This window comes from Pollicipes pollicipes, unplaced genomic scaffold (assembly GCF_011947565.3).
Source record: "Pollicipes pollicipes isolate AB1234 unplaced genomic scaffold, Ppol_2.1 Scaffold_6686;HRSCAF=7923_pilon_pilon_pilon, whole genome shotgun sequence".
NCBI classification, from domain to species: Eukaryota; Metazoa; Arthropoda; class Thecostraca; order Pollicipedomorpha; family Pollicipedidae; genus Pollicipes; species Pollicipes pollicipes.
The window spans coordinates 20653814-20666663 of NW_023596921.1; the positions used below are offsets into that span (position 1 = coordinate 20653814).

At 55.3% G+C, this 12850-nt stretch overlaps 1 protein-coding gene across 1 annotated transcript in view; it reads left to right on the top strand.

Annotated features, from left to right (window-relative positions):
* Positions 1–8781: 8781 nt before the first annotated feature.
* Positions 8782–12850, top strand: part of LOC119108039 (uncharacterized) — a 31696-nt gene continuing 27627 nt past the window's right edge. Inside the window, exon 1 of the mRNA XM_037231623.1 lies at positions 8782–8879. Coding sequence (XP_037087518.1) covers positions 8832–8879 — 48 coding nt within the window. The 5' untranslated portion in view covers positions 8782–8831. The remainder of the gene's footprint in view (positions 8880–12850) is intronic.

Genomic DNA, 12850 nt, shown 5'->3' on the forward strand with positions numbered 1-12850 from the left:
CAGGGCACCTGGCCGGACAGGGTTGGGCACCGGGCCGGACATGGCTGGGCACCGGTCCGGACAGGGTCAGACAGGGCTGGGCACCGGGCCGGACAGGACTGGACTGGACAGGGCACCGGACTGAACAGGGCTGGGCACCGGGCCGGACATGGCTGGGCGCCGGACCAAACAGGGCCGGACAGGGCAGGACACCGGGCCGGACAGGGCAGGGCACCGGGCCGGACAGGGCTGGACACCGCGCCGGACAGGACCGTCCCAGCCCCGTACCCAGCTGTGCCCGGTCCGGTGTCCACCAGCCTGTCTGTGTCGCTTCGCAGGTGGTCTGTGCACCTCAGCCTACCGGGTGTGTGGCCAGAAAAGCAGCACCTTTCAAACTTCACAAAGCCCACGGAACGGGTACAAATGCACGCCACGCCCGTGGTAATTGCAGGAACGAGTGCTTGTAAACTAAGAGTTATGCGCACAGATTATGTTCCAAGGCGTATAGAATAGTGGCACAAGTGTTTTATGCCAGACCCGTTCCCCTCTTCAAGAACTTTTATCAAAGGCATGTCACCGGTTAGCTTACTTGTGGCCACTGTGCACGGATTATGCATCTCTTCTTGTACTGCTAGCAGGTGGACAGCTAGGCAACAATGCAGCCCGAACAAATGGACAAAGGGGGAAAAACTAAGAATAGACTAGATCCTTTCCCACGCCTGGTATCCCGCCATGTCCGAAACGTGGACAAAATGAACTGCCTTAGTTTTACGGGCTGGCCTGGCGCCTTCCGCGCATAGCACCATGGACTGTGTGGGTGGAGCGGTCCGACACCTGGGCCGCGTCTCCCAATGGCAAAGTACCTAACTGAGTTGCTACCTGTGACGTCGCAAGTCCTGACGTCATACGCAGGCGGCTATCCTCCAAGCCGTAGGAACTGTTGTAACGCACTTACATCTGACGTCATAGGCTGCAAGTTGTGGGCAGCTGTTTGTAATGGACGTCACCCCGGAGCGTCCACTGTCGGGTCACTGTCAGGACGCCTCTGAGCAGCAGCGCCCACCGTTAGGCCACTGTCAGAACGCCTCTGAGCAGCAGCGCCAACTGTCGGGCCACTGTCAGGACGCCTCTGAGCAGCAGCGTCCACTGTCGGGTCACTGTCAGGACGCCTCTGACCAGCAGCGCTATGGCAGCCTGAGCTCGGGCTGCCGCCCCGACAGTTGCGGGGAAACGCCCACCCCAGTGATCTGGAGCTCCGACTCCTCATACAGCTCGTTTCGCTCGATATGGGGCGTTTTTTCGGTGCTGTCCGGATGTTCTGGAACCACAGCTCTGATGCTGTCCGGATGTCCTGTAACCGAAGCTTCCCTCTTCATTGGATGTGTCCTGACTGGTCTCCATTGGTGGAGTGCAATGGTCACACAGTGTTGGGGGATTGTGTCCAACCTTTTTTCTATTTTGGTGACTGTGGCACCCTTGAAAAGCACCAGCATGCGTGGTCGCCGGCAGTACGTTGCTGGCCATTTCGACGGGTGAATCCTGTCAGCGAATATTAAATATGCGTACATTTTCTTGATGGTAGCAGATTTCGCAACATCCTGGGTTTTGCGGACGCCGTCCAGAGTGAATACTCTTCTACGTGGACGATGAATGGATGGGCTCCACATCAGTCATTATGAGCCTTCGTCATAGATATCATCAAGCAAACAAGTCTATCAAAACGTCATCAGCCTTACGCTGTAAGGCGTTCTAAGATGGCCGCTTTGAGTTCCCCGTTCCCGATTGAGTTCCAAGAGTAGGTTTGCCTGATTGCCTACCGCTAGCTATTAACAAGACGTAAACAACACGTTCCAGGATCTGTTTGTGCTTCGAGCATAGTCCTCGCCAGCAGTGAACAGAATGACGTTATCCTTGTCACCAACGGCGTGCACTGTCGTCAATGATGGGGGTACATGAAGCCTGGTAAGTCTTCTCGTGCAATGATCTTAGCACGTCAAGCATCCAATCACGTCTGTGTTGTTGCCACATAGTCTCGGTATCCTTTGGAACTACGACCGTGTCTGGTCTGCCGACGCTCGGTCGCTGTGCCCGGTCTGCCGACGCCCGGTCGCCGTGTCCGGTCTGCCGGCGCTCGGTCCCTGTGTCCCTTCTGACGCTCGGTCACTTGCCGTGTCCGGTCTGCCGACGCTCGGTCGCTATGTCCGGTCTGCTGACGCTCGGTCGCTGTGTCCCTTCTGACGCTCGGTCGCTTGCCGTGTCCGGTCTGCCGACGCTCGGTCGCTGTGTCCGGTTTGCCGACGCTCGGTCGCTATGTCCGGTCTGCTGACGCTCGGTCGCTGTGTCCGGTCTGCCGACACTCGGTCGCTGTGTCCGGTCTGCCGACGCTCGGTCGCTGTGTCCGGTCTGCCGACGCTCGGTCGCTGTGTCCGGTCTGCCGACGCTCGGTTGCATACCGTACCCAGCACGGCCCGCGCCAGCCGCGAGGCTCGTGTCCTCGGACTCCGAGCCATTCGCTGCGGTTCAAGAGGGGTATTACCGATCCCTTCGTGCTGGACTACCACCCGGCCGTTGTCTGGTAGCGGCCCGGCGGTGTGCCGGCCGGGTCAGGGGGCGGCCCGGCGGAGCACCGGCTGGGTCAGGGGGCGCGCCGTCACCCGGCTGTTAGACGACACGGCAGGCGGCCGGATTCTAAGCTTGGGGGGGGGGGGGGAGGGGGCAGTCGGTGCTAACCGGTGCTAACCGGTCACCGTCACAGAGCCGGCCTCTGCTATGGAAGTAGAGGCAGGGGTGTGTTTTCAGAGTGTCAGTTTCCACCGCATATTTAGTTGCCCGTAATCGGTGACAGCGTGGTTCAAACGTTTCGATAGCGACTGTACTTATAGTTTGGATGCGCTTTATGTCCTAAACGCATGGGCTAAGTCAGGTGGGTGGCTTCGCAAAACGCGCGGTTTGTATGCTGAGCAGGGAAGATAAAGAAACATCTGGCATGACGGAACCCACTTTCGAAACACACCAATAAACGTGTTCCTCCAGAAACTTGCCCACTTTCTTATCAAAGTAGGGGTGCGCGGGTGGAGCACCTCCTTCCCCCCTCCCCCCTCCTGTTGACCAAACTTGAAACTAAACCAGTGGCTTATATACATATGTTGTGTGATAGTTGCGTTGAGTTCACAACGTATAGGTTAGATACGTATTGTGTGCCGATTTCTGTGCAGGTAGCTGGACAGCGTTGCATTATGCATACGACACGAAATATTTGCTAACAACAAGTGACTGAAGTTTTTAAGGAAACTAGGAGAATTTTTGGTCAGCTGGCGCTGATCGCGTGACTTTTCAATTATGGACGCGGTGCGCTAACATCTGAGTTGCATGGCGCGGATGGAAAGTGGTAAAATTTGAGGTGCATCGTGCAGAGAAAGCTTGACTCTTTTCGGCTTGGCGTTATGTTTTGCTAGCAATGAAAAAATAACAGATGAATCGGCAAAAACCAGCAAAGCAAGATGGCTCATGTGAGCTTGTCAGTGAAATCTGCCAAGCAGGATGGGCGCCGTTTCGCTTCCAGAAATTCATAAATCGTGCATTCAGCATGTGAACCCACTGGGCTGGTAGGAAAAGTATGCCGGCAGCCCGGGAACTACCAGCTGACTTCGGCGGAGACCCGCTGCATCTCACGCAGACCACCCCTGCGGCGGTGGTCTGCGTGACCCTACGGGGCGGCGCCGGCAGCTGCCGAAACCGCGGGCTGCCCGTCGAGATCGTGTGCGTCACTGTTGCCGTGCCTGGGTCACTCCGCCGCCCAGAGCAGCGGTGACGGGTAACACCGGGAGATCAGGGCACCGGGAGCCCAGAACACCAGGAGTTCAGAGTACCAGGAGCTTAGAACATTGGGAGCTCAGAACACCAGGAGCTCAGAACACCAGTAATTCAGCACCAGGAGCTCAGAACGCCAGGAGCTCTGAACACCATGAGTTTAGAGTACCAGGAGCTCAGAATACCAGGAGCACCGAACACCAGGGGCTCAGTACACCAGAAGCTCAGTGCATCAAGAGGTCAGAGACCAGGAGGCTGCGTACGGGGACAAGGCGACTGTGCAACGCAACATGCTCCGAAAGGCTGTGCAAGGCCGGCTGCCACATTTTGTCCCAGCGTTGCCACATTGCAGGCCAGAAGAGCCTGGTGACGCAACATCTGCTGTGGAGTGTTTGTCTGCGCTGAGTGGTTCGGGCATCTTATCTGATCTCGCTGCTCGTGCCAGAAGTCACCGCTCGGTCCCGGTCTCCCAGACCTGATTGTGGGCTCGAATATCCCGTGGCGCCGTTAAGGCGCGACAGGATTATTCATGATTGGAATGGTGGCGGAATGGTGGAATGGTGCGGAATGCAGTTTTGAATCTTCATAGCAGCTGAAAAGTTATACGGGCAAAGCTACAACCTATGTGTCAAATCCTCTGGGCTGTGGATTAGCGTTTAAATAAATTACACCAGTGGGGCATCCGTCACAGATTCCATTCGCATACGTTGCATATTGCATGTCTTGCATCGGGCATGTTCAGGTCGCACTTCGCTCAGTTTTCCACGCTTCCCCGGGCGTGACATTGACTCTGAACAGCCCTTGCATTAGCACGTACACAGCTCAGCCAGTTTGGTTTATGAAACGGTGCTTTGGTGAGCTAATGCGGCGGCGACTTCAATGTCAAGCGTGATGACCTGTACTTGACTGGGATGACCCGCGGCTAGTGACAGCGATGCACTGAAGGCCTGGTGACGTCAGAGGGCAGAACGGCCCGTGCCGAGCGTTGCGATACATTAAACTTTTGCCGTCACATTCTGCCGCTGACCTGAAATTCCACAGTTGGAGGGCACAGGGCGCAGTTCGCGGGACAAGCGCTGCGTAGCGTGAGCTCTGATCCAGAAATCTATCCGTTCAAAAGATCGTGGTCATTTAAAAAAAGATGCTGTTGAAGACATATCACGGAAGGTGCGAAAGAATTGCTCAATGTCCCAGTCAGGGTGCGTGCAATATGCAGTATAATAATAAATCGCTGGTACTTCAGATGAAGTGTCAAGTTATTGGTGATAGAATATACAGCAGAAATGCACCATCGATTCGGGTACATGCCGACCTACCAGCCAATTACCGGCCGCCTTCCCGCTTCATCTGGCGGGTCGGGCCGTAATCCTAAAGTACAGTTGGTAAATCACATATGGAATATCTCCACACATGCCATTATTTTCCCATTGCTTCAACAAGGTGTCTCATGTGTGCCATGATGGGTTGCAGCATTCTGAGATCTCTCAGCTAACTGTACGCCTTATTCCCGACCTTTCCGAGGCTAACATTTAACATATTATGCGCATCCATCGAATTAATGCAGCCGACGTGTTCCCCATTTGTGTCCGAGACGTGCCAGCGTGAGAAGGCTGCCGCGCTTCGGCCGGTCTTGTGCGCACTACAGCGTCCACCCGTGGCCCAGCATCGGTCCGCTAGGCGTCCAGGCAAGCCTCAGGCAAATATCTCCCGTCTGCCGATCGAGCCCTACCAACAGAAGTATGCTGTGCAAGTGCTTCGTACTGGCTGCAACGGCTGAGCGAGCTGCTGAGTCACGTGGCCGCTGCACCCGAGAGAAGTCGACTCCCAGATTAGGTAATACAAAGCAGGCGATGCAGACAATTGAAATCCACTGAGTCAGCTGTACAGTACATATGACATGCAGTGGCACATGGTTGCCCTCTGACTGGTATCGCAGTCTACGTTGCAAAGGTACTGCAATGTAACCAAGACAGCCCGGTAGACAAATGAAGCCCGTGAAACTCGAGGCTCATGGAAATTAAGCTGCTCCATGCATTCATTTTATCACTGGCCATTTTGCATTGCACCGTATCGAACTTAATTGTTACTGTAATCAAGATTTAGCAAATACCTATTGTCAACCCCGCTTAGCCAACTCATGATACTCGTGTCAGGTGTGGAGGTGACGGCCCCAACGTAGCGGAAGAATATTGGCCGCAAAGCTAACCATTCTTATATCTCTTCAAGGGACCAGGGAAGGAGTTAGTGAGCCGGAAGCTGCCGATTGTTACCACTTAACGTTTGGCGACCATATTGCCGCAGTCCAGTTAGGCTGGTACCGTATCTCGATACGGCTGAAGGCGTATCATGATGTAGAACACACACATGGCCAACACTGGGTGCTGTCAACATTACTATGTGAGCAATGGTGACGAGGTACTCCTGGTGCGCGCGCTCTCCAAACAGTTGTTGGGCGTCGCTGGTGCGCTGACGCAACCGCCAGCGCCGCTCCAAACCAGAGCCACTGAGAGAACCAAAAACACCGCCACGCCGGGCCTGTTCTTACAACAGGACGAGCGACACACCCACCGGCGGAAAGTAAAACACGCGGCTCTTTGCCATAATAAACACGCGGAAGCAGTAAAGCTCCATCCGACTTGCGGCGGTTGGTTGCGGTCCCAGATGGCCCGTAAGCACATAAACCATACGCTATATGCTGACAATGTGTGTATGCGCGAGGTGCTGTCCGAAAGTTATGGTTACGCCGTGATAACAAGTCTGTATGTAAACTGAGCACATGCGCGTGTTATTTCTGATTAGTTTGGACAATAAGTCGTTGGCTGTCTAAATTGCATCCGATGGCCGCCGATTGCGCCGTACGTAACTCGTTTCAGGGGGGGGGGGGGGGCGATTTGATTATTTTGAAATACACTTGCATTTGTTAATTCTGCGCAGTGACGGTGAAACAACGGCAGTTGAGTCTTCAGTGAAGTTTATAACCGAGGCAGATACAACAGCAATATTCATCCGCAGGCATGTATGCATGCATTCACATACGTTTGCAGTTGAGAACCCAACCCCCCAACCCCTAGAAAAAGCGGATGTTGGCGCCTTTCTCCCGATTTATGTGACGTTGTTGCAGGGACGAAACGGGGGGGGGGGGGGGCGAGAAACGAGTCACACAACTTCAGCAGGGGTCACAAAACCTCGGCAGTCACAAAACCTCATTAGGGGTCACACAACCCCATCAGCGGTAACAAAACCTCAGCGGGATCACAAAACCTCGGCAGTGGTCACAAAACCTCGGCAGAGTCACAAAACCTCAGCAGGGGTCACAAAACCTCAGCTCGGCGGCTCCCCTGAGCCTGCGCGAGTTGGCGACACTAAGCGCGGGCGGGAGTCGCCGGTAAGTCTGATAGCAGCGCTCATATATGCATGTATAAGTAGGAATGTGTCACCCAGGCTGTGAACTAATGAACAAGCTCTAACAGACGTAGGTGGAAGACCAACCCGGCTCATATTGATGCTCCTTAGCGAATTATAGACGGTTTATAATGTATGACGTTTTTGTTTTCCTGACTTAAATGGATGGGATCTGAGATTTTCAAAGGGCGGAAAATGTAGGGGATTGCATAACACAAGTTTATATAGAGTTTGGCTTGATCCCGGGAATTGAATGCCCGAAAAGCTTAACTATGGAACGGCTAACAGGGGCAAATGTCATGTGTCAGACAAACAGTATAACTCTAGAACTAGGTGCCTGCGAACTGTGTTTGCTTTGGACTTCCCTTTCAAATAGCTGAAGGTGGAGAGGCGTTAGGTGGCCAGTAACAGTGACTTTATTGTTTAATAATCTTCAAATTTGCCCTAGGATTGCACGATTCCATGGGTTTGCCCTATGTTTATGTCATTGGGTACGGCTTTCGGTTTATACGTTACGTTGCATGCATGCAAGGGCGCCGTGGCGCACGGGCTCCTAAACCAGCTCAAACCGGCCTGCATCGGGATTTCGGGTAGCAGAAACCTTTTTGTCATTCATTTATTAAGCGCAACGTGACGGTGAAATTTAGGAATAACCATATAAGATAAAAGATGCATGAATAACCATATTATGATATCCATCCTAGCCTAGTGTTGATAGTGGTGTCCATAATTGTGGCCAAGCTTTTTAGAGTCGGAGATAGATTACAATATTTAGCAAGTATCGTTCTGTACGTAATGTCGGTGCGTGTTTGTATCACATTATGGGAACTGTTTCCGAACGTTTATTCCAGTAGGTTTTGGGAGCAGGCCCGAAGGTGTGACTCATCCTTTGTTCTGCTAGCCCAATCTAGCGTGGGCGATATACATTGAACGTATAGCTCTGCGATCGATGTTGGTTTGTTTTACGTACGTCTGAGCTGGTACGTCAGGTCTGTACGGTGGGCATCCTGGCATAACCGTCTCGTCAACCTCCGCAGACTTGTTCGCAGATTTAGTCCTAGTCCGAGGAGCTGAGGAAGCGCCGTGTATTTAAGCTGTAAAATGGTTGTTTATACCCTTCAGATGAGGTCTATCATAATATACCGAAGTCTTAATGGTCAGTAATTCGACTATCGGTACGAATTGCGGGCACGCTCTTCGGCGATGACTGGAGATCGCGTGGCGCCTCCGTCGGGCGCAGGAAGGGGTGAGAGCTGACGGTCAGCGTCAGCCGTATCAGTTCTGCCCCGCCGCCGCCGCCGCCTCCGTCCCGTCTGAGCTGAGTCAGGTGAGCGCCGACGGCGTCATGGTGGGGCGATGCCGACTGCAGGCCGGCGCCGCCGCCGTCACCCTGCGCGTGTCCGGCCTCAGGTGGCGCCGGCGCGCGCCGCGCCCGACGCAGCGCCAGCATCGATTCGACGGGCGCCTGCGCGCTGGCGGCGGCTGGCCGGGCGGGCTCTGGCCGGGCCGGCTGTGAGTGCGCCGTGTGCGGCGAGCGGCGACGTGATGCGCCGGCTGCTGACGTCAGTCCGGTGCCGCGCGGCTGGACGGCGCCGGCCGCCGGCGGCAGTGCGGCCCGCGGCGCCGTCCCAGTAACAGTCATGGGCAACGTGCCCGGCTCGGAGGCCGCCGAGCACGACTACGAGGAGGTCAGTGTCTGTGGCGGCCCGGTGCGCGGCCGTCCACGCGCGCGCGCGCATCGCTAGCTCGGTGCTGGGGCTCCTTCCCGCAAGAGGAGCGAGCTGCCGTGATGCTGTTTGGCACACCGCTGGGCGGCTCCTTTGGTCTCGGCTCGCAGGACGCGCGCCCCTGACACCGTCTCGAGCAGCGCTGTACTGCGATCCGCTGGTGGACGCCGCTCCTGGGTCCTGGGTCTCGAGGCGAGACTCCGGCGCGCCTGCGCGTGGCGTGGCATAGCATGACACAAAGCGAGGCCTCCAGCTGTAGGAGGTTCGCGGCACCAGAACTGTTGCGGTTGGCATTGTCTCTTTTCAAGATAAACTTCATCACTGCAATTTTCGAAAGGGTGACACTAATACTACCTTTACGGTCACGTACATATCATCATCCCTGCCGTCCTCTTTGTCTTTGAATGGTTGAATGCCCTGAGGCCATGACGTCCCCTTAGTTGCTGTGGTCTAGTCCCGTCTACGAATTGATTATCGGTTTGTCGGCGCTAGACTCGCGGCTGCCATTATGTTACAGATGTCAGTGCTCGCTGATACCGCTTTCAGACGAGAAAGGCATTAAATCGGCTGTTATTGCGGGGACCTTACGGTGCAATCAGCGGGTCACGAGCGTCAGCGTCCGCTGGGGACTTACCTGGTGGTGTGGATGTAGGTCAGTAATTACGGAGTGTAGCCGCGTCCCGACATTTGAGTTGAGCCTGAGAAGTCGAGCTTTGGCAGTTCGAACTGTGGTATCGACCCATGCGTACGTTATTAATGCAATCGGAACGATTTAATAGGATTTCCCGCCCCGGCCAGGAAATGTTACCGAGGCTGTGCGCATCCCCGGGTCCTGTCAGTATGAGTAAGGGCCCTTTTCCGAACGCTTGCTTCGCTTCAATGCTTTGAAATATTTCGAAATGTTTCCGAAAGTGTGAATAAATGTTCACGTCCGGAAAGCCTCAAATGAAAATTTTGGTTGCGATTGACTGACCTAAATTAGAAACGCAAGCAGCCGGAAACAGTTCAATTGGTAAATATGTGTGCATTTGATAGACATAAATTGCTCGTTATTATTGACTGATTTTCGCAGTAATGTGTTACTGCCGGTAACGAGAATGTCCACATCTAGTGTCAAGGGATCAACGGAGGAACAATAAATGGAATGATCTTTTCAACATTGTGATGCGTCAGTCATCGTTCAGCGCGTTCCGATACTTTCCCTACCAATGGCCTGAAGTGATTAAAAATTCGCACATTATTCACCGCAGATGCAAGTGCTGAGGCTTGCACCTGCTGACAATTCTAGCTATGCCTGTCCGCCCCCGGTGCCGCATGAGTCATGCCATTGAGCGGGTCAGCACCGCTCCCGGCCGGCGCCGTCCGGCGGGACGCGGCCACTCGCCTGCCGGCACCTGGTGACCGGCTGACCCGTGAGTGGGGCCCGATCCTTCGCGCCGGCCGCGCCGTGCCGTTCAGACGCGGGGACTGCGCTGGCGGGCCCGGGCCGGCCGACGGGACGCGACGGTAGCCGGCCGCCGCGGACCCGGCAGCTGAGGACGGCGCCAGGTGACGGGAGGTCGCTCCGGCGCGCGGCGGGACGGACCCTGCCGCCGGCGGAGCGAGCTGGCCGGATCGATGGCCGCCCCTGGCTCGACGGCATCGACCGCGCCAGCGGTCGTCGCCGGCGAGCAGGCCCGCTCGGTGACCGGTGACCGGTCACCGAGCTCACGACTGCCGCTGCCGGTCCCGCTGTGGGCGGCGGCGGCTGCGGGCGAGCCGCTCGACAGCGACCGCCGGGCGCCCGGGCTGGCCGGCCACCCGTCCGACCATTGGCCGCGAGGAAACAGGCCGGCTGGCGACCGTTCGTTCCGTGTCAGTGTGTCTCAGTCTGTGGTGGATGGAGCAGGCGAGGGTGCCTTATGGCGGCGCTGATCCTCGGTACCAGGCGTAGCTCCACGGGTGCCCGTTCGTCCCGTGTCGGAATGCGTCAGTCTGTGGTGGCTGGAGCAGGAGAGGCTGCCTCACGGCGACACCGAGCCTCGGTACCAGGCGTAGCTCCACGGGTGCCCGTTCGTCCCGTGTCGGAGTGCGTCGGTCTGTGGTGGCTGGAGCAGGCGAGAGTGCCTCGCGGCGGCGCCGAGCCTCGGTACCGGCGCCAGCTGGCCGCCGCTCGGCCGCGGGCCGACTGTTCGCCGGAAAGCCGGTATTGGCGCACCACGGCCAGGCTGCTCATGTTCGTCGCGCAGCATTAACATCGCGACGTGCCATTGATCCGATCGCGACGGCGGATATAATGATCGGCTGATGCGACATCAACGTGTAACGACCGTGACAATGAGTGCTGCATAAGACTGGGCTTCAGTGTACGATCCTATATGTCGGCGCTTGGGGTGAGGATGCGTTTTCAATTATGTTTAGATTAATTCTTTTCCTTTTCGAACTAGTGGTGGGAGCAGTTGTCATATGGGACCAAATGGGAATAAGTGCGACGAAAGCCAGCCAGCCAACGATGCTTAACAATTGCACTTGCTTGCCAAAGTAAAAGCATCGCGGATTAAGTCATTGTTTGGGCTGCCGTTCCCGTCTGGCGTGCTAGTATGTACGCCACGTTCGGTCCGCACGGCCGTCGTCAGGTATTGTGGGAGTCTTTTGGATGACTGAACAATACCTTATTTTCAGCCATGTACGCGTCACAGCCTGACCTATTATCTTCTTGAAATTGATGGGATTCGAATCAGGATCCTCTTATTGGGAGTCCATCGCTGCACCAATTGAGCTAACCGGAAAGACGGTTAGTTCTGTTGCTCGAAGGACGGTACGGTTGACCGGTCCCTTCGGGTTTCCTCAGTTGGTGCAACAGGACTCGCAATCAGAAAATCCTGGTTCGAATCCCAGAATTCCAAGGACAGAATTCGGGTTTTGACGCAGCACCTGGTTGAAAATTAAACATCGCCTAGTCGTGCTCACGACTCCACAACATCTGACGACGGTCAGGGAGTTACCTGGCGGAAGCGTTGTATACCTATCAGCACAACAGGCGAGGAGGATGGTCTTAACAATAACAAGTATAACAATTAACAGAACATGTTTGTCATGTTAATACTCATGTATGTTATCACCAATCCCTCGACTCAATCCTTCCGTAATGCTGTAATCTGGCTTCAAAAATATTATTGCGTACGCTTTAACGAAGCGAGACTGGGAGGTGCAAAACACGTTTCATTTCACTACAATACGCACGCACGCACGCACGCACACGTACGCACTCACACGTGCCCACGCACGCACGCACGCACGCACGCACGCACGCACGCACGCACGCACGCACGCACGCACGCACGCACGCACGCACGCACGCACGCACGCACGCACGCACGCACACACACACACACACACACACACACACACACACACACACACACACACACACACACACTTTTCTTACCACTCGCTTTCTTACCACAAAGCGATGACACAAAGCCCACTAAAATTGCTACGCAGCGGGCATATACGACCGCACACAATCCACACTTTAAGTCCTCGCTTGACCCTGCCCCCTTTTATGAATACACGCGCAAGCTGGACCCTAGCGCGGGCCGTTGACGGCCATCCAGAAGCCGTTGAGTAGGGGACCTGCAGTCCCCGACGTCCGGACGGCTGGTGGCACGTGTCTTATTCGTGCACTCGTTCTGGTGGTGAAATTGAATCCTTGCGCTCGCTAACTAGATCACAGATGTGTTTGTTTCTGGCTACGTCGCTACCTAGAAATCCAATGTGGGTCGCACTGCGTCGTCCAGTTATTTTCACCAGTGATGCGACCCCTTTGTGTGACTGCCTTGCAGAAGTGAGCAAGGACCACGCTTCGGCGTAGTGTTTTGGTGTCACTGACACCCAAAGCATGGCGTATGCATATTACTATTAATTCACGTCATTTCTACTTCGAACTCGCT